We start from the raw sequence: 22,480 nt of genomic DNA, 5'->3' as shown, positions 1-22,480 counted from the left end.
ACCAACTTCTGCTGCAGCGATAAGTACATGCTTTACAATCCTAATCTGGGACTTTCTCTATCAAACTTTGATGAAATCTGATGAATAACTTACCATACGCACCTAATTTCCTATTGCAAACATTTTACTTCCTTGAAACCTTAACACACTTATGCAACCCAGGGCCTCATGGACAGCTTCTTCTCCTCACCCTTGTTAGTGTGTGGAATCCACACTTAGCACTTGCTTGCACTCCCCCAAAAGCAAAACCATTGTCAGATTGGCTCAGATCTTCAGCACAGATTTTATTAAAGACTTTGGGCACCTGTCAGAACGGCTAAAATCAAAAACACGAGAAACAACAGGTATTGGCGAGGATGCGGAGAAAGGGGAACCCTCCTGCACTGTTGGTGGGAATGCAAGCTGGTGCAGCCACTGTGGAAACAGTAGGAAAGTTCTTTCAAAACTTAAAAACAGGGGATGTCTGGGTGGCTCAGTCCATTAAGTGTCTGCCTTCGGCTCAGGTCATGATCCCAGGGTCCTGGGATCAAGTCCCGCATTGGGCTCCTTGCTCAGCCGGGAGCCTGCTTCTCCCTCTGCCTGCTCTGCCTACCACTTACCCTGCTTCTGCATGCCGCTTTCTCTCTGAGAAATAAATAAATAAAATATTTTTTTAAAAAAGTTAAAAAACAGAACTACCCTACAATTCAGCAATGGCACTACTAAGTATTCACCCAAAGGATACAAAAATAAAGATTCGAAGGGATGTATGTGCCCTGATGTTTATAGCAGATTTACCAACAGTAGCCAAACTATGGAAAGGGCCGAAGTGTCCATTAACTGATGAATGGATAAAGAAGACGTGGTATATGTAGACAATGGACTATTACTTAACCATCAAAATATGAAATCTTGCCATTTGCAATGATACGGATAGCCCTAGAGCGTATTATGCTAACTGAAATGAGTAAGTCAGAGGAAGACAAATACCATATGTTTCACTTATATGTGGAATTTAAGAAACAGACGAATATATGGGACGGAAGGTGGAAAAGGGAGACAGAAACAAGCCAGAAGAGACTCTTAAAAATAAAAAAATAATAATAATTAAAAAAAGAGAGAGAGAGAGAGACTCTTAAAATTAGAGAACAAGCAGGGTTGATGGAGGGAGGTGGGCGTGGGGGGTAGGCTGGATGTGTGTTGGGTATTAAGGACAGCACTTACTGTGATGCGCTCTGGGTTTTGTATGCAAGTGATGAATCACTGAATTCTACTCCTGAAACCCAGATTGCACGGTATGGTAGCCAACTAAAATTTAAATTAGAAAAAGATTTTTTGTTTTGCAAAGATTGAAGAAAGGGTTATATCCTATACCACAAACTCATTTTGTATTTATTTATTTATTTAGGGCAGAAAGGTGATTTTATGCAGGACTGTGGGCAGAAAGAGCTACTGCCCCCACAAAACTCATTTTATTTTTTAAAAAAGATTTTATTTATTTATTTGATAGACAGAGATCACAAGCAGGCAGAGAGAGAGGAGGAAGCAGGCTCCTCACTGAGCAGAGAGCTCGATGCAGGGCTCCATCCCAGGACCCTGAGATCACGACCTGAGCCAAAGGCAGAGGCTTAACCCACTGAGCCACCCAAGGGCCCCACAAAACTCATTTTAATGCAAACCCTTTTACATGCTTCTTTTCTTCTCCCCAAGTTCGTCAGCTGCTAACCCCCTCTCCTTTGGTTGCATTTCCCCCTCCTCCTGCTGGTTCCACAATCTTTCCTCCTTCATCTTTTTAAGGTTCATCTGTCTTGTAAGAATGTATCACAACTCCATTCCTTCCTAGAGCTCAGCAGTTTCCCACCGCGTGGACAGGCCACATTTTGTTTACGCATTCATCAGCAGACGGACATGGGGTTGTTTCTACTTCTTCGCTAATGTGAGTAACGTGGTAACGAACATTCACGCGCCAGTGTTTGTGAGCTCATGGAAAATTCTACCTAAGAGTTAGCCATTACTATCACTTTCTGGGACCTTGGGTGTCAGCTGAAGCTCTTCGCACTTAGATTTTTTTTTTTTAATCTCCTCAGAGGGAATTAATGAGGATAAAGACTGAACCTACTCATAGGACCGTTGTGACCCTTGGAACTGATGTTAAAATACTCAGAACCCGGGGCACCTGGGTGGCTCACTGGGTTAAGCTGCTGCCTTCGGCTCAGGTCATGATCACAGGGTCCTGGGATCGAGTCCCGCATCGGGCTCTCTGCTTGGCAGGGAGCCTGCTTCCGCCTCTCTCTCTTTCTGCCTGCCTCTCTGCCTTCTTGTGATCTCTCTCTGTCAAGTAGATAAATCTTAAAAAAAAAAAACAAAAACAAAACTCAGAACCCAGTCTCTTGCCTGTAGTGGATATCTAATAAATATTAATAATAGCTAAGAAGCATTCCTTGGGCTTCAGGCATTTGTTGGGTATTACCAGATAGATGGTCCCCCAAACTCTGCATAGCTGTGAAAACCGAGGTGCAGAAGAGTTATGTGAGTGGCCCTGCAGCTAGACCTGGAGTTTGGACTTTGGCCTCATGTTCTTACTTATTAAGCCTCAGCCTCCTTTGCGGATTCCGCTGGGGCAGGTGTTACCACCATGCCAACCACAAGCCCAAGAGCCTCAACGGATCTTCTCCCAAAGGTAGCACCCCTCACCATCTTCCTCCTCCTACTAGCCCCACTGCTGGACGCTCACTCCGGCCTCACTCCCATTCCCAGGAGGGAGTAAGGTCACAGAGCCTCCCTCTAAATCTGGTCCTGCGGATGGCAAGTTGAAGGGCAGGGAAGAAACACATCTCCTTTAAATTCTTTTCTAGGAGACACCCAGAAGGCTCAACTGCATTATAAATACACCCTTCCCTCCCGCATCTCCCATCCCCGAAGAAAGGAACAAGAAACAGGCAGAAAGAAAGACAACAAGCAGCTATGCAGGTAGAATCAGATTTCAAAGAGGAGAGGAAGCCAGCCACGTGGGCACGGAGACAGACTGGCCAGGTTTTGAAACTGTCTTTACCATGGGCAGTGGAGGGACCCAGACCGAGGTCCCGAGCCCCAGGTGGACGTGTCCTCAAAGGACGATGGGCGGAGGAACCGCCGCTTCTTAGGGCTGTGGTAACACCACGTGCAATGACACAGACATGACAAGACATGACACCAGGCAGGTGGCAGGCTTGAAGGGCTTTTCTGGGTAAACGCTGGCCGTTTGTATGCCTGAGGCTTTCTAGCCTGCCACATCCTGGCTCCGCTCCTGATGGTGACACTGAGTTACCTTCCATCCTGCTGCTCCCTGGCCCTCACTTGCCCCTGGGCAGAAAACGCCCACTGGTCCCCTCAGTCCACACCTGCTCTGGGAGAACCTTAACCCCACCAGTGTGCGTAACATCCCTCTCACAGAAATGGAATAGCTCTTTCACCCAAATCCCTGCCAGGCAGCTGGATAAATATTTAAGCAAGTCTGGGAGGAATTGGGAGGTGGCTCTGATTGATTGTACAAAGGGCAGTGGAAAAATCTCTGAGCGGTCTAAAAGCCTTTTCTGGCCAGTTTTCCTCTTCAACTGCAGAGTAAACAGTTGCAAGCTGTGCTTGAACAAGAAGGGCCGAAAACAAACAGGAGAAAACAACTCTGGCCTCAGGGGTTGTGAGCTGGTCTTGGTTTGAATCCTGTTCTGCTGTTAGTAGCTGGGTGGCCTCAGGCAGGTCACCGCCCTTCTCCAAGCGTCCATTTTATCATCTGTCCATGACAGGCTGATGTGGCCTTTGAGTCTAGGGCTGCAGTTTCTCAGCCCCAGTAGTATTGATATTTGGGGAGAGGTGAAGTCTTTCCATGCGGGGACGTCTGATACACTCAGGAGGTTGAGGAGTGACTCAGTGTTCTCCACCCAGTGGATGCAAGAAGGCCCATCCCCGGTGATGACAAATCTTCAGATGTTGCCCCAGGTCTCCTTGAGGGAGGGGTGTGTGTGTGTGTGTGTGAGTGTGTGTGTGTGTGTGTGTGTGTGCGCGCACGCGCGCGTGCACGCAAAATCGCTCTTAGTTGAGAACCTCTGGTCTTGGCTGGAGATTTCTTTCTTTTTTTTTTTTAAAAAGATTTTATTTATTTATTTGCCAGAGAAAAAGAGCACAAGTAGGCAGAATGGCAGGCAGAAGGAGAGGGAGAAGCAGGCTCCCTGCTCAGCAGGGAGCCCAATGCGGGGCTCATCCCAGGACAATTGTGACCTGAACTGAAGGCAGATGCATAACAACTGAGCCACCCAGGCACCCCTTTACAGGAGATAAATACACCCTTCCCTCCTGCATCTCCCATCCCCGAAGAAAGGAACAAGAAACAGGCAGAAAGAAAGACAACAAGCAGCTATGCATTTGGGGTTCTGAGTGCTTAGAAGTATAGCTACTGGTGCATAAGAAGTATCCTAGTAATGAGATGTCTCTACCGAGAGACAGAAATAGTTGCCCACCCCCGCCCCCATCAAGCAATTGAAAATGCACTAAAATTACTTTACACCACAAGTGAGTGGCCCGAGAGATTCTTACAAGTCTATAAATTATAGCGATCCCATAGAATTCACAGTTCCAGCCTTCAGCGAGGTCCTACTTAGTCCCGGCAAGTTGACTTTGGGATCAATCCTGAACTTCGTGCCTTAAGGAAATCATCTGGCAAAACATTTATTTGGTCGTTCCGTGCCTCACTGATGTAACAGGAGGCCAAAGCTGAGATTTGCTTCCCTAAAACTCTCACGGAATCCCCAGGGCTAGCGTAGGGCAAGGCAAGGAGGTAGAACCAGACCGAGTGAACTTCTCTGTGCTGAGTTGTCTTAGATGCTCGCACATGGCTGAAGTCATTGAACTCTAATGGGGGTGGGATGCAGATATTAGTTCCTTCTCTAGATCAAGCACACTAGCCTGGGGTCGCTCAGCCCATGAGCTATAGTCAGTGGTGGAAACTGGGTTTGCCTGTTTTACTCCAAGTTCTATGTTCCTCTCACTTTTCCAGACTGTCCAACAAGAATATGCTAGATAAACGGGGCATTAAAAACAGACCCCAACTCCCGCAAATTGAAATGATGATTAGGGAGTGTTAACAACTTAGGGATGTTTCCTTTACCGGTGCTTCTCAAACACCAAGGTGTGTGGGATCACCTGGGGATCTTATTAAAATGCACAATTCGACTGAGGAGACTTAATTGGTGGAAGATTTTGCATTTCTACAACTAGTTTCTGAGTGGATGCTACTGGTCCCTGGACAACTTTTTCAAATTTCAGATGCATTAGAATCACCAGGAGGGCTTCTTAAAAACAACTGAAGGCAATCAAAACAGCGAGATAGCATTTCATATCCACTGGGACGGCTACAAAACCCAAAACGGAACAAAACCCAGGAAACAACACTTGTGGCAAGGGTGTGCAGACACTGGAACACTCACGAGTTGCTGTGAGTAAAGCGTAAAATGACCCAGCCTCAATGGAAACACTTGGCAGTTCCTTAACAACTTAAACACGGAATTACCATATGACCCAGCAATGCGACTCCTACATACACTCAAGAGAACAGAAAACAGATGTGCAAACAAAAACCTGTACACGGATGTTTATAGCGTTCCTTATTCATAACAGAGGCAGAAACAACCCAAATGTTCATCAACTAATGAAATGATAAGCAAAATGTCATATATCCATACAGTGGGATATTACAAATTCATAAAAATGAATGAAGCCCTGACACGTGGTAGAGAAACGAATGAACCTTGAAAAGATTATGGTTAGTGACAGAAACCAGACCCAAAAAGCCACGTATTGCATGATCCTATTTATATGAAGTGTCCAAAAGAGGCCAGTCCAGAGAGATGGAGAGAAAATTAGTATTTATCGGGGGCAGGAGGAGAGGGAATAAGAAGCGGCTACTTCGTGGCTAGGGTTTTCTTCCTTTCTTTTCTTCGTCCCCAAGCCCCTCTCTCTTCCTTTCCTCCCTCCCTTCCTATCTGCCCCTCAAGATTATTTATTTGAGAGAGAGCAAGCCAGTGGTTGAGTATGGCAGGGAGGGGCAGAGGGAGAGGGAGAGAGAAACTTAAGCAGATTCCATGCTGAGCGTGGAGCCTGATACGGGGCTGAACTGGGGACTTGACTCAGGCTTGTCCCAAGGCTTGCTCTCATGACCCTGAGATCAGGACACTGAGATCACGACCTGACCCCTGAAACCAAGAGCCAGATGCTTAGCCAACTGTGTCCCTAATGCTTATAGGGTTTTCTTTTGCAGCAATGAGAATGAGCTAGATACAAGTGATGGTTACATGGTTGTGAATATATATATATATATATATAAAACATATTATATATATTATATCTTATATCTATATATATCTTATATCTATATCTATATAGATAGATATATCTATCTATATAGATATAGATATCTATCTTATATCTATCTATCTATATATATATATATACTTTAAGATTTTTACTTATTTATTGGACACAGAGAGAGATCACAAGTAGGCAGAGCAGCAAGCAGAGAGAGGGGGAAGCGGACTCCCCGCCGTGCAGAGAGCCCAATGTGGGGCTTGATCCCAGGACCCTGAGATCATAACCTGAGCCGAAGGCAGAGGCTTAACCCACTGAGCCACCCAGGCGCCCCACATGGTATTGTGAATATACTGAATGCCTCTGAATTGTGTACCTTAAAAAGGTTATATGGTGGATTTTATGTCATCTATATTTTAGCACAATAAGAAAAAAACCTGTGCCCACTCCCAGATTTCTGATTCAATAGCTCTGGGAGTGGGACCAGAGGATTTGCACTTCTAACAGCTTCTGGGCTGCTCCTGGTTTCCAACTTTGAGTAACAAGGTCCCAAACTTTGACTTTGATATTCAAATGGTTTGTCACATCCCCAGGGACTATTGGATTACAAGGAACAACCAAATACTATCAGTTTCAAATTTCTGCCTATCATGCCTAAAGGAGATGAACCAACCTGCCTCTCTTGGGGCCATGGGCTCGGTCTGTATTTTCAGCTTGGCAAAGCTCAATAAGGCAATGGACCTTGTTACTGGAGTTGACTCTAGATGACCTTGAAGGAGGGAGAAACTGGCTAGGAGCCCTCATTTACATTTTCCTAAAATGAGGTCATCTGAATTCTGGTTTAGGAAGTTCTTAGAGAATGAGACAGCTGCTGTGGGCATGGGACTTTGGGACCTCTTGTTATTAAATAGCAAAAATTCAACTGAGCAAATTTCGAAGACCTAATTGGTTTTATTAACTGATTCATGAGTCAGGCAGCACCCCATCCAGCAAGTAAAGCAGAGCTCTGAAGAACTGTACAAAACGGAAGGTTTTTATAGGAAGGAGGGTGAGGCATGGAGATTATTAGCAGAAGAAAGGATTGTTTCAGATGAATTCACTTTCCCTGAGAGGGAAGAGCAGAGGGTCTTATCAAGACTTCATCTTCCGGGGCGCCTGAGTGGCGCAGTGGGTTAAGCCTCTGCCTTCGGCTCGGGGTCATGATCCCAGGGTCCTGAGATCCAGCCCTGCATCAGGCTTTCTGCTCAGTGGGGAGCCTGCTTCCCCCTCTCTCTCTGCCTGCCTCTCTGCCTACTTGTGATCTCTGTCAAATAAATAAATGAAATTTAAAAAAAAAAAAAACAGCAAACATTTCTTTAAAAAAAAAAAAAAAAAGACTTCATTTTCCTTCTGGGGTGGTGGTAGGGGAAATGGAGACAGATTACCTCATTGTTGTTGACCAGAAAACTCCTGGCCGACCCAGTTAAGACTACATTTCTGGAGAAGCTTCAAACTGTAATTAGTCTAGGTATTAAGCCTTCATCGGGTGATGTGGCCTAGCATAAGTGACTCCATTTTGGGCCTTTGGTTTTTCTTTCTGCCTCCTTATCAATGTGTGCAATACCCAGTTGCCACTGTGAAGTCCTATAATTCAACTCAGTTCTGACACTATCTACCTGGAGATAACATCAGGTCCTACAGGTTCAGGGCTCAGTCCTACAAGACATTGCCCCACCCCCACGTCAGATACCAGTATTGTCACCAGTGGTTCTGGACCCACCAGCTGTAGAATAAAGGTTCCAGTGACCTTCTCCTTGGGTTCAATTATTTGTGAGAGTGGCTCATAGAACTCGGGAAACCTGCTCACTTCCTAGATTACCAGTTTATTACAACGAATATTAAAGGATACAAATCACCAGCCAGATGAAGAGATACATAGGACAAGGCATAGGGAAAGGCCAAGGAACTTCCATGCTCCCTGAATCTACATGTTTACCAGCCTGGAAGCTCTCCAAACCTCTTCCTTTCAGGTGTTTATGGAGGCTTCATTACATAGGCACTAGTAATTAAATCTTTTGGCCATTGGTGATTGATCTCAATCTCCCCTCTCCCCTCCCAGGAGCTGGAGGTTTGGGGAAGGATTGAAAGTTCTCTGTGGCTACTGCTAGTGTTGAAATTCCAAGGGTTTTAGGAGCTCTGAGCTAGAAATTGGGGGAAGACCAAATATAGATCTTATTCTCAATCACAGTATAGCACAGCCTCAGGCTGGAAGATTGCAATATTTCCGGCCCCTGCTGTCTTGCTAGGGCATTCACTTGCAAACCATTTGACCCCCATAATTCCTATGTACCCATATACCATCTCCATGGAGGTATTGATCAGACAGTGCTGAAGAGTTTTTGAGGTCCTGTGTTATCTCAGAGGACATCCAGGCCATTTGGCTGGTAGGACCTTAGGATATGTTACTAACTTACTGCCTACACCATGCCCAGGGAGTCAGGAAAAGTCCATGTCTGAGCACACCCAGGAGAGAGAGAGGGTCTACACTACATCAACGGTATCAACACCATGAATCCCGGGCTTATTCACTTGCCAGCGAACAAAGTCACTGAATACTTCCCGAGACAAACAAACTAGATGGGGGAATGTGAAACCTTCTGGAAGAGGGGTGACTCCCCTAAATAAGCAGAGAAAGTCTGTAGATAGGAAGGGTGGAAAGGATGTAATTTGGAGTAGCGTTGGGGTCTCGAGTGGGCAGCCAAGAAAGAATTTTTGAGAGGTCTTCAGGACAAAAAGGTGGTTTTTAGTAAAACAGGGGGACTGGACTCAAGAGCAGAAAGACCTGCTATCTCAGGATTGTGAGGACAGCTGGTTATATACTTTCGGGCGGTGGGGGGGTGGGTGGGTAAAGACAACGGGAAGTTCCAGAAGGATTTTCATATGCTGAAGGAGACTCCCAGGGTCCTGGAGGCCTTGCTAGTGTCAACTTAAGGTTGTTTTTTCCCTCTAGCGAGGCTTAACATTAAGACAGTCAGGCATTTCCTGGAAGAAACTTACACTCCTCCTGCCTCAAGCATTTGTGAGTTCACTGCAATTTATAAGGACATTTAATTTTATCTACTTTTCCTCTGCTTTTGTTTCCCACATCAGAAAGAGTCCATAGGTCTGTCCGTGGTTGGTTAAAATAAGTCCCATTCTTGACTGGGTAAGTAAATCACCCCACGTATTTATTTAGAATAGGCTACTTTGAGTCTGTTGTGGGGGAACCTAACATTCAATTTTGATATGTCCTAAGCAAGTACTGTGCTAAGGGCAAAGTTTTATTTTTACATTAGCCGCATCTGTGATGGGGGTATGCACGGGATGGAGTGAGAAATGATATAGTGTTGGAATTTAGGTGAGGTTGGGTGGGGTGAGGTCCTGAGTGGATGGCCAAGAAAGAATTCTGGAGACAAGACTTTGGTGCAAAAAGGTGGTTTTATTAAAGCGCAGGGACAGGACCCATGGGCAGATGTTGTGAGGGGTGGCTGATCCTATGCTTGGGAGTTGGCGGAGGTAAGGAAAAGAGAGGTGTTACAAGGATTTTCCTATGCTAAAGACGACCTCCAAGATACTAGAGGTCTTGCCATTGTCAATTTCAGGTTGTTTTCCCTTCTAGCAAGGCATTAACATTAAGAGAGTTGGGATCTTCCTGAAGGAATGTCCCACATATCCCAGCCAGGAGGGGGGTGGGGTAGGGTGGGTGTTTGTGGGGTTTGTGGGGTGAAAGGAGTATATTTTGATATTTTGTTTTGTCCTCAGTCTACCTTCTGCTCCCTCATCAGGAAAGAAGTACACTGTCACTTTAAATGTGGTTGCAGCCTTGGCAGAAGTTTCTAAAGCTCTAGCTTGTCCCGGAGGATTTCTCATCCTTTAAGATTTCAAATAAGCCAGGCCTTACTTTTTGACCTCCAGTGCCAAACTTCAAAAACTTAAATTTTCAGTTTGTTTGTTTTAAAAAAAAAAATTGTTTTTGGTAAAAAAATCTTTACCAAATTTTTACCAAAATTTTAGGAGACTTCATGGACCTTTGTTCAGCCAAAGACCTACATGGGACCTGAGCAATTCTCCCTTGTTAAGCCTGTCTTAAAAGGGAGTATATATATATATATATATTTTAACTTTATTTGGAAATAATCATAGATTCACAGGAAGTTGCAAGGATCTGTACAGGGAAGTCCTGTTTACCCCTCACCTCACCTCCACTAATAACATCTTGCATAACCATAGAATATCAAAACCATGCGTTGTGGCGCAGCCACTCTGGAAAACAATATAGAGTTTCCTCAAAAAGTTAAACATAGAACTATCTTATGACCCAGCAATTGCACTACTAGATAGTTATCCAAAGGATGCAAACGTGGTGATTTAAAGGGGCACCTGCACCCCGGTGTTTGTAGCAGTAACGTCCACAAGAGCCCAAGCAGAGAAAGATCTCAGATTTCCATCAACAGAGGAGTGGATAAGAACATGTGGGGTGTGTGTGTGTGTGTGTAATATTACTCAGTCATCAAAAAGAATGAAATCTTGCCACTTGCAACGGCATGGATAGAACTAGAGGGTATTATGCTAAACGAAATAAGTCAATCAGAGAAAGACAAAGACCATATGATTTCCCTCGTGTGGAATTTAAGAAACAAAACAGATGAACATAGGGGAAGGAAAGGGAAAAAAAAAATGAGACAAAAGCAGAGAAGGAGACAAACCGTAAGACTCTTAACTCTAGGAAACAAACAGGGTTGCGGGAGGGGGGGTGGCTGGGGGGATGGGCAGTAAAGATGCCCGCCCCACTATGGAATGAGCACTGGCTGTTGTCTACAACCGATGCATCACTAAATTCTACCTCTGAAACGGATAATACAGCCTGTATTAATTAAATTAACTTTAAATGTAAAGAGCCATGTAACAGACATTGCTGCCGTGCACAGAATTTCTCAGATTTCACCGGTTAGACCTGCAGTCCCTTACATGTGCAGTTCACATCAGAGGGATCCTCCAAGATACCCCTTTATAGCCACAGCCACTCCCTCACCCCATTCCCAGCCCTGACAACCACGACTCTGTTCCCCGTCTCTATAATGTTATCTCAAGAATGATCTATAAATGAAACCTACAGTACGCAACCTTTTGAGACTGGCTTTCACTCAACTGATTTGAAAGGAGTATATTTTGATCCAGGTTTATACAGCTCAAAAAAACTCCCCTTCTTCCAGCATAACATTAGGAAGTTTCTTTCATTCCAGTTCCCAAAACACAACACATCTTCCCCCCCCAACATCTGTGAGATTTAAATCAAGGGTAAACACTGCCAGCTCTCTATCCAACCTCTGGGATCACATGCGCCTTCTACAGCCAAAAAAATGATGAGGTTTTTTTCAGATCTCAAGCTGGTATTAGCATTTACATGTCCAGAGGATAGAAATACACAGAAGATTTTCAGAAATGTTCTCTAGAAGTGTTTAACAACCCTGCCTGCACATTAGAATCACCTGGGGGAGCTTTTTAAACATTCCCATGCCTATGATGAACCACAGACCAATTAAATCACATAGGAATGTGGGGGAGGAATAGATTTTTTTTTTTAAAGCTCCCCAGGCAGTTCTGATTACTAAGTATGAAAACTATTGCTCTAAAACAATTCGCTGCAATAGATGGTCGCAAAATTTGGGGCCACAGGAGTAAATCAGGTTTACCCCGGGGGAATGTGGGAACACCACAAAAGCCCAGGCTCCTTCCTCCTTGAAGGACCCTGACCTCTGGGTGCTTCATTAGCTCCCCAGGTGATTCTGATACTCACCCAAGTTGAGAACCACTGACTCCCAACCCTCCAAACACTGTCCTCACACTAAAACCACCTACAGAGTTTTATTTAAATACTGATGTTCGGGTCCCACTGCCAGAATTTTTTTATTTCATCGCTCTAGGGTAGGGCCTAGGTATTAGTTTTGTGTGTGTGTGTGTGTGTGTGTGTGTTTTCATGTCCCCAAGGTGATTCTACTGTACCTACAGAGTTATATATCTCGGGTCTGGAGTGAAAAAACAAAATTTAAAAATAAGCATAAAGTGTACATTCGTCTCTCTGAGCATTCTGGTTTTATTTAATGTCAGCTAGTGGAAGAGTATGTAAATTTCCAAGACTTAGCCTTCTTGGAATGGAATTTAAATTTAAAGAACCACGTAACAGATATTGCTGCCGTGTACAAAACTTCTCAGATTTCACTGGTTGTATCTGCGGTCACTTATGTGTGTGATTCCTGTAACTACTAACACAGTCAGGACACAGAACTTCATGGAATTACATCAGTACTCTGGACGGTCATTAAAGCTATAGCCCAAACATTTACAAAGGGTTGTGCGTTCCTTACCAGTTCTCCCACGTCCCCATAGATAAGCCCTCTATTTTGGAAGTCAAGTTTTCCCCTAGAAATAGAAAGAAACTTACCAAGTTCTTGGCAACCTCATCCCTTGCTGCCTTCTGGCAATAGAATCTTAACCTGAATGGAGCAAAAGCAGAAATTACAAATCTAACAGGACAGGCAATGAGGGAGTGCAAAGGGCTAGGAAGGGAGCATGCTCTGAGACCCTGTGAGGCTTGTGGTCAGTGAGACGTGGACGTCTGCACTTCCTTCATCTCATGCCCCCAGGAATCTTAGACATTACTAGGAAATGGTAACAGCAAGGTTGAGTCTATGAGGTTGAACCTTACAGAATGCCCAATCTGTAGGTCGGAAATGGTCTAATAATGCCAGTTGCACAGGATTCAAGATCATACAAAAGACAAATGTGTCTTAAATGTTTGGTCCAAAGCATGTTTTTTGTTTAGACTGATAATCTGGAATATGATAAATTCTTATCACCTGTCGTATCATCCATAATGCTGTAGGTCACTATGCAAGCACGTGTTCAGAAATATGTGACCCAAGCCGTAATGTAATGGCTCAAGGCTTAGCATTCCAAAGAATCGCTTGGATTGGTTTAAACTGCAAGTTCAGATTCAATAGATCTAGGGCGGGTCCTAGAAATCCATCAAGTTCCGCTGGGAGAGTCTGAAACAGGTGCACTTGGTTCTCTAAGAAACACCAAACATATGGAGCCGTTTGGGCTACTGAGAAAGGCTATCTGAAAACCGTAAGTAGCCCTAACGTGAGAAAGTTCTTACGGGGGGGCTGACTGTACCAGGCACTCTTCTGGAACTTGAACCTAGGAAGCACTGGCTCCAAAATGAGCTCTTCAACGTGGCCTTCTGCTAACCGACATGGCAGCCAGCCAAGCTCCCCTCATCTGTAAAAATCGTGGAGAAGTGAGAATGGCAGGGTTCTGCAAACTAGGCTGAAAATTAGAACAAGCTGCTTTAACTTCTTGGGTCTTTCTCACCAGAGGGAACACAAGCTGGGTTTGGAACTCTTAACATTTTGTGAAACTAAAACTTTAAAGAGAATCAGCTGGGGTGCTTGGGTGGCTCAGTCAATTAAGGGTCAAGCTCTTGATCTCAGGAGTGTGAGTTCAAGCCCTGAGTTGGGTGCCATGTTGGGTGTGGAGCCTACTTAAAAAAGAATCAGCTGGTTATTGGAGGCAATATAGGAAACACTGTATTGGTTTGTTGGTTTGTTTGTTTTGGGTTCTCCCCTACTCCCCCCAATTTAATGTTTTATGCCAGAGGGTATATTGAAATTTCATCAGTGAAGCCCGAGGACTCTTAAGTGACTGGATCAAACCTCAAGCTACTGAAACAGAAGATAGAAAAGGAATTTGTTAGATCACCGACTGACTGGAACTAAGTCTTTTTTTTTTTTTTTTAAGAGATTTTATTTGACAAGAACACAGCAGGAGAGGGAACACAAGCTATGGGAGAGGGAGAGGAGAAGCAGGCTCCCCGCCAAGCAGGGAGCCCCATGTGGGGCTCAATCCCAGATCCCGGGATCCCAGGATCATGACCTGAGCTGAAGGCAGATGCTTAAGGACTGAGCCACCCAGGTGCCCCGACTGGAACTGAGTCTTAAGATGGGATCATCATAGCTCTCCCCACACCTCCACTCCTGCTTCCCTTCGCAAACCCCCACGTACAATCTTTGCTCTGCCTTTCTTGCTCCTCCACTTTCCTCCACTTCCCTTCTCCAATGGGGTAGCAGAAATGACCCCTGGAAGTTCCGGTTTTCCACCATTATCATACTTACATAGCCAGGAATAAACCATAAAGTCATCTCCCTTCCGCCATCATCAGGACTCTGGCTGGCCTGAGGTCACGCGCTCAGCCCCACCCTGATGGGCTGCTCCAGGAAATGGAGCACTGTGATTGGCCCATCTGCCCCTTTCAGTGAGAAAGATCCAGGAATCGATAATCTTCCTACAAAAACAGGGAGGTAAGGAGGAGCATTTCCCCAAACAAAATTGTATAAGCCCAACCAACATTTTTATAATCATTTAAAAATTATTTATAGTCCTTTAAAAATAAGGGAGATAATTGAATTATTCTAGGTCTCTCTTCTTTAATGCCTATGCTCTACCCATGTCCCCCCCAACAAGTTTTACTGGGATAGAGTTGACATGTAACATTGTATTAGTTTCCTTCAGCTTCTCCTGGCTTCTAAGCTAAGTGTGGTCCAGTACCCCCACTCCCAGCCCCAGCTCGCCCTCCTAGAATAAGCCCTTTCCTACTTCCTCGTACAGAGATGCCCCTATGGTTCCCTATGGTGTGCCTTACTCCTTGTTTTGACAAGTATTCGAGCCAATCTGTTCAACTACGGATGCTGGAATTGGCTGACCTGTGCCCCCTCCTCCAGATAGGTCCACCCAGAACCTTAGAATAGTGGTTAGCCAAACCGGAAGATCAGAGGCTGAGGCACACTCTTTATCTCACCTGATTCACATTTAGCTTAGACTGACCTTGGTTTGTCATTGGACCAGCTGTGATGGAGCTGCCGTGGAAGGCAGAAGCAAGGGATGCCAGTCAGTGGTTATAACCCATGGCACGTAGGCACTAACCTGGGTGCAGAGGGCTCTTGCCTGCCCTTTACCTGCCTTAGTCACTACTGATACCAGCTCCTGGCAGGCAGTAGGTCCTGTTTAAACACTTAATGGGTTGGGGCGCCTGAGTTGCTCGGTCGGTTAAGTGTCTGCCTTCAGCTCAGATCATGATCCCAGGGTCCTGGGATCAAGCCCCTTATCAGGCTCCTTGTTTGGCAGGGAGCCTGCTTCTCCCTCTCCCTCAGCCTGCCATCCCCCCTGCTTGTGCCCTCACGCTCCCTTATCAAATAAATAAATAAATAAAATCTAAAGACAAAACAAACAAAAAACCCCCCAAAAACCCACTCAGTGGATGAATAAATGAAAACATCAGACCTGATTTTTTTTTCTCTCTCATTATTCCCATAGGAGGGGTCCCAATGGAAAAGCTGGCAGCCTATAGCGCATCCAAGGCGGCTCTGACCATGTTCTCAGCAGTCATGAGACAAGAGCTTTCCAAATGGGGAGTTAAAGTCTCTGTCATCCAGCCTGGAGGCTTCAGAACGAGTAGGTGTCTAAGCCCAAGAGCCCCTCAATGTTCACCTGAAAGGGGTGCTGAGGGTCCTTTGGGTGTGGTTTTGGAATATAGATGAAATTTGGTGGGGTGGGGTCTGGAGCCGATGGCCAAGAAAGAATTCTTAAGCTGTCTCTGAGGCAAAAACCGTGTTTTCATTAAAGCACAAAGATAGGACCTGTGGGCAGAAAGAGCTGTTGCACTGGGTTTGTGAGGGGTGACGGACAGTATGCTCGGGAGTTGGGGGAGGTAAGGAAAAGGGAGGTTTCATAAGGATTTTCCTATGCTAAAGAGGACCTCCAAGATACTGGAGGTCTTGCCATTATCAATTTCAGGTTGTTTTTCCTTCTAGTAAGGCATTAACATGAAGAGAGTTGGGATCTTCATGGAGGAATGTCCCACACATCTCAGCCAGGAGTAGGGAGGGCAGGTAGGAAGAAAACTGAGGCTCAGAGAAGTTAAGAGCCACAGAGGTGGTACAAGTTGGAGATGAGATTTAGATCCAGGTCACCCTCAGAATGTCATTGTGTGTGGCCCCAAAGTAGCAGGGCATGGGTTTGTGGGTGTCAAAAGTGGCAGACGAAGGTTGACAAAAGTCTGGTGGCTTTGTCATCACAAAAGAGAGCTTTGGGGACTCTGCACAGAGTACCTACAGAAGTGGTTAGAAAGTCCAGGAGGTGTTTAGAGAAGGAGGAAATAGAGAGGAAAGGAATCCCTCAGCCTGGGAAAGCAGAGACTGGGGAAGAGTTGGCTGGAGGAACGACAGCTCACACAACATGTTGTTCAACACCCAGAAGTCTTTAGAGTAATTGTCAGGGTAACCATTTCTTTAATGTGGTCTTCTGCCTTCATGGCTAGAACCAAGAAATTGAAATCTGTTTGCATTTCTGTTGAGTATAATTGGATGTCACTGGTTTACATTTCACAACCAAGCTCCCCCACGGACCTGATATCCTTGAGTCACCCAAGCTGGTAAACCAAAGCTCATCCCACAGCAGTCCCAGAGCAATCACACACTTTGCTGGAGGGAGCCTGGGGTACTGCCAACTTTCTGTAAAGTAATCTGGCAGTACGTGTTGAAATCCAAAATGCAAGTACCTTTTGATTAGCTAATCACATTGCAGCTGTCGCACACCTAACAACAGTGAAATACAAAAGAATGTATTGTGCAGGGGTATTTACGGCAGCATCCCCGAAATGCTGAAACTTAGGAAGGACTGCAAAATCCTGTGATAGAGAATTGGTTGTCTAAAAGCTGTTCAGCGGGAACTTCTGCTGCTCTGGTTTAAATCTGTAGCCACTGACTATCAGAGGCAGGTCTGTGATTTATTACCAAGCCAACAATCAACTCTTTGGAAAACATGTCTAGTTTGGTTTCTGTTTGTTCCTGGTAATATAAAATTAAGCCAAAGCTTTCTACGTGTGTATATGTTTGTATGAACAAGGAGGGAATATAGAAGCACCCACAAAACTGTAAATTACCTGAGAGGAGATTAATTTTAAAAACATATATGTGCCATTATTTACTTTATTTATTTATAGGCATTGCTACTATATTTTAAGGTAAATATATATATAATTTAATTATATATGATAGGCAACCATTGCTTCTACATTAAATGCTTAAATATTTAATCACATATAACATATGTTAAAATTTAAATGTATATTTAAAGGTGTACTTATTATATATTCTTTAAAATTATCTTTATTAGATAGCTAAGATGATACTCAACATTGTATATTTAATTTTATCCATGGAACTAGGTGTGAGTTCTAGATTAAAAATTATATATAGATGATATATGGGTACACCTATATGTGCATATATGGTTTATATATGTCATATTGTATATGTTACATTTTATATTATATGTGATAATCCTGAACATGGACGTCATAGAATGTTTGTGGCAGCCCTATTTGTAAGGATCCCAAATTGGAAACAACCCAAAGACCCATCATCATCTAGTGGACAGATAATTTATGGCACATTTGCACAATGGAAACTGTAATGAAGGGAATGACCACACAGTACACAGAGGACTCTCACAGTGTACTGTATGATTCCATTTACATAATGTCCAAATCCAGGTAAAACTGCTCTATTCTGTTAACTGGGACAGTGGCTTTTGGGAAGGGGCCTGTGAGTCACGGTTGGTTTGCCTTCTTGTTCTGCTGCTGGTTGCCTGGGCTCTTCAGTTGGTGGAAACCCAGTCATGTGTGATCGTTTCTGTATGCATGTTGAAAAAATATATTAAATACCATTTAAAGTACATTAAAAAAAAAAAAAAGGTGTTTGGGAACTCCCATCTTTCCCAACAGAAGCCAATCACAAGGGCCTGCTTCCCCGGTAGGGGTCAGACATGCCCGATCTGGCGTCCCCGGGATCTGAGCCTCCCTTCTTCTCACATCACAGATATCGCAGGCACCAGTGAAGCGTGGAGCAAGCATGAGAAGGACATCCTGGACCACCTTACCTCCGATGTGCAGGAGGACTACGGCCAGGACTATATCCTTCAGCAACGCAACTATCTTAAGCTCATCAACACGAAGGCCAATGCAGATATGTCCCCTGTGCTCCTGGACATCCGACATGCTGTGTCTGCTAAGAGCCCCTTTGCCTTTTATGCGCCAGGGGCAATGGCTTATTCCTTGCTCTGCTTGGTTTCCTTTAGTCCTACTGGTGTATTTGATTATTTTAGCAAAAAACTGTGTAGCCTTGGAGGGGGCATGCCCAGGGCGCTAAGAAGGCCTAACTGAAGAATAAGGCACATCGGCAAATATGTGGGAAGTGTTATTCTTGGAACATAAGGGCAACTTGAACTTCCCATTAAAGTTGTGGTTTCCTACCTTGCATTCCCTGTGAATTCTGTTGGTTGAATAGGACTTAGTGGTGAGAATGCTGGTGGCTGGAGATGACCACCATGAAAGGTGGTACCCTGCTCTGCACGGATACATTTCAGATATCCTCTCATCTAGTTCTCCTTAGAGAACCAAGGTAGGTATCTCCACCCTTACTTAACAGGTAAAGGAATTAAAGATCAGAGACGGTAAGTTGCTAGTTCATTGTTGCTAGCAAAAGGTGGTTAGAATGGAAACCCAGGTTGTACTCTGCTGCCTGCCAGAAGAAGAGAAAGAGAAAGAGATGATGGGAAAAAGGAGGTAGGGAAGGGGAAAAGGGAGGAGGAACTAGGACCACAGTCAGATAGTTTTTCCCACTGGGAACTGATAGCTTGCTGAACCTACTGTGCATACAAGGTAGTGATTCCTGTATGTCATCAGTGCTCCGTGCACTTCCTCTCTCTTCCTCTACCTGGAGCCCTGGAGATGGTAGGATGGGGTCTCCCCCACAAGCAGGGCCCCACAGGCCTTTTGGCAGACCCAGGGCATGTGAGTGGCTGGTTTGGTGTCCACAGTAACCACCGCTATCACCTGCATCTGAACATCCCAGGATGGAAAAGCCAGCATCATTACCTGGAGAAGCCAGCCGAAGGGATGGAGGCCAGGTACCAAGAGAGGCGGGGTCAAGTTCACCTGTGGGAGGAAAAGGAGAGGAGCTCATGAGCAGGGCACATAAAAGGAGCTAGAAAAAACAGCAGCTTGACCTGAGGGAAGATGAGGTCCAGACACTGCAAGCCTCTCTGTCCCATTTCCTTTCTAAGATGTATAGTTTCTTTTTGTATTTTCCAACCTTCTGGAGATTTTAGAAGAAAAATAAGCTGATGATGTTCTGTGGTCCCTTCTCCCCGACCAAATAGTAAATAATAAGGTGGTGAGATAAATAGCTGTGAAGTTATTAATATGATAAAGTTTTAATGGCTAGTCATGCCAAATGCTGGTAGTTCTCTAGTTCTCCATCATTGCTTTATGGCAGAAGAGAAAGAAAAGAAAAAAAAAAAATTCAGGGTTTAACCACTGATTTCCAAAATAGATACTTTTTGGAGATAAGAGTTGTCAAGGTCAAAGCTTTCATCTGCATACTTCAGATCTTGAGAGAGCAAAAGGTTTGTGTAACCAGAATTTGGAGGAGGACTGAGGATTAGGTGTTTTGCTCTAAGTCAGTGGTTCTCAAAATGATCCCTACACCGCAGCATCAGCATCACCAGATTAGAAATGCAGATTCTCAGGAGCCAACACAATTGTATTTTAGGTTCCTATGGCTCCTGTAACAAATTATGAAAAACTTAGGAGTTAAAAAAAAAATGCATTATTTCACAGTTCTGGAAGTTGGAATTCTGAAATGGGCTCAAATCAAGTTGTTGGTGGGACTGCGTTCCTTTCTAGGGCCCCTAGGGGAGAATTCATCTGTTGCTTTTTCCTGCTTCCAAAGGCCTCCTGTATTCCTTACCCTGTGGCTGCATCACTCCAACCTCTGCTTCTGTGATTTCCTCTTCTCTAACTCTGCTTCCTTTTTTTTTTTTATAAGGACCCCTGTGATGGCACTGGACCTACACATAATCCAAAATAATCTCCTTTATCTCAAGATCTTTAACTTAATTGCATCTGTAAAGTTCCTTTTGCCATATGAGGTCACATAGTCACAGGTTCTGGGGATTCATGTACCATGATCATTATTAGGGACCTGTATTGTACTGACCACATCCTCTGAATCAGAAATTCTGGGTGTAGGCCAACTTGTATTGTACTGAACCTTCCAGGAGATGCACACCCCTGTTTGAGAACCCCTACTCTGGGAGGAAGAAGGGGGAAAGCTCTTTGAAGACAATGGGAGGGAGCTGGAGACATCAGGTGAAGTAGTGCTGGGCAAATACACCAGCCCTTAGAAACCTAGTGTGGGGGCCACTTTCTGTTCTGATGAAAACTCCATGAAGTACGGGGAGAAAGTGCTGGATACAGACCCAGAGAGTGTGACAGTCCTGGATCAAGGAAGCTCCTAACTGGCTCCCCCTAGGAGGGCTTCCACTGCCTTGGGGTTACCTGGGAGGGAATTATACCATAAGGCGGTCTATTTAGCCAGAGAAAGACTGAAAACTTCCCACCACTCCTATCTCGAGTCCCTTGGGTCTGGGTGGGAGTGGGGAGGTCTGGAAAAGTCACTGAGCCTTCTGGGACAACAGGGAAAAGAGCTAAAAATGAAAGGTCAGGGTATCCTTGGGGGCATGTGGAGGTCTGCGGCAGCAGAAGCCACTTGGTGGACAGCCTTGGGCTGGGGCTAAAGTGAGGATGAGAAATCCAAAGGAGGCCAGAGAGTAAGAGACAATGTTGTAACCTTGGTGCTGGGCAAATACACCAGCCCTTAGGAACCCAGATTCTGAGGACAAAAGAAGGAGGGGCACAGAGTCTTGCATTCCACTGCATGTTCATTGGGGAGACCCTGTTTTAAACCAGCAGAGATTGTTACCTGAAAGGATCAATAAGCATTCAAACATATGTCTTTTCTTTCTTTTTTAAAAAAGTAAGCTCCTTGCCCAACATGGGGCTTGAATTCACAAGCCCAAGATCAAGAGTGACCTACTGTACCCACTGAGCCAACCAGGTGCCCCCAAACATATTTCATTTTTAGCACAATACCTACAGTTTCTCAGAAAACAAGAAAGACAAGTATTACCTACAAAGCACCCCCATGCCCTGACCATGTTTACTCAGTACTGTTGTCCCTGGTTTACCATAAGAAACCAGAAACAGCTAATGGCAGAGGGAAGCCTTCAGTATGCCCACAATTTGACCAGCATGATGAACAAACAGGTGCTTCAACAACAGAACTCTTGGTAAACATATTTCATCCTCCCAGTCCTGCTCTTCTACTCAAGGGCAGGATACAAGGTACTGGTAATACCTGGTCCCACAGCATCACACTCAAATTGCATACAAAACTTCACCCACTCCTCTTTATCTCTTCCTTTTCTGTATTTTCTCAGTCCTGGAACAAGAAAGTGGGTGATCTTTACAATCCACATAGGGTAAGAGGGAGGAATCTGGAAAACATCCAGGGAAAACAGAATTTCTTTATTACATAAGGGGCTGATAAATGCCTACAAATAAACCTTACTGTATGATTTGAATGGAACATTAACTTGCATCAGTTTCATTATACTGGTGGTAAAGATCATGTTTTGGAATGCTCTTCTGGATAGTGTAATTCTGAAGAACAATAATTCCATGCATACAGCTCTGTGGAGTGGTGGCATCTCCTGCCCAGTGAAATTCCTCAGTCCAGGTCACACATAGTGGGCCACTCAGGGGTTAGGACACCTGCTCTGGAGTGGCTCAAAATAAAGTGCTTCTCTACCCATTTGTCTTGGAACCCAGTATTTCCCTCCAGGATCTCAGGCTTGGGGATGACCATGGCAGGACTGGATGGGTGTTTCTGAGTCTCAGCTCAATTCCTAGCTCAGAATTCCACATCACAAAATAAAAATCAGGGAGGAGTCAAGATGGCAGAGGTGTAGTGGACCGAGATGACATCAGGTCTCAGGAGTTCAGCTGGATAGCCATCAAACCATTCTGAATACCTACAAACCCAATAGGCAATCAAAGAGAAGAAGAACAGCAATTCTAGGAACAGAAAACTGACCACTTTCTGGAGTAGGATGTGCGGAGAAGTGAATCCAAAGTGACAGGAAGATAGACCATTGGGGGAGGGACCAGCTCCTGGCAAGTGGTGGA

At 44.7% G+C, this 22,480-nt stretch overlaps 1 protein-coding gene across 1 annotated transcript in view; it reads left to right on the top strand.

Annotated features, from left to right (window-relative positions):
• HSD17B2 (hydroxysteroid 17-beta dehydrogenase 2) overlaps positions 1-18,709 on the top strand; it is a 76,163-nt gene extending 57,454 nt beyond the window's left edge. The window contains exons 4-5 of the mRNA XM_082712019.1: positions 15,706-15,843; positions 18,270-18,709. Coding sequence (XP_082568145.1) covers positions 15,706-15,843; positions 18,270-18,613 — 482 coding nt within the window. The 3' untranslated portion in view covers positions 18,614-18,709. The remainder of the gene's footprint in view (positions 1-15,705; positions 15,844-18,269) is intronic.
• Positions 18,710-22,480: the final 3,771 nt, after the last annotated feature.

Source organism: Mustela nivalis (genome assembly GCF_964662115.1).
Source record: "Mustela nivalis genome assembly, chromosome: 18".
Taxonomy (NCBI): domain Eukaryota; kingdom Metazoa; phylum Chordata; class Mammalia; order Carnivora; family Mustelidae; genus Mustela; species Mustela nivalis.
Note: the sequence above shows the minus strand (reverse complement) of the source record. Positions and strands in the feature narration are given on the sequence as shown.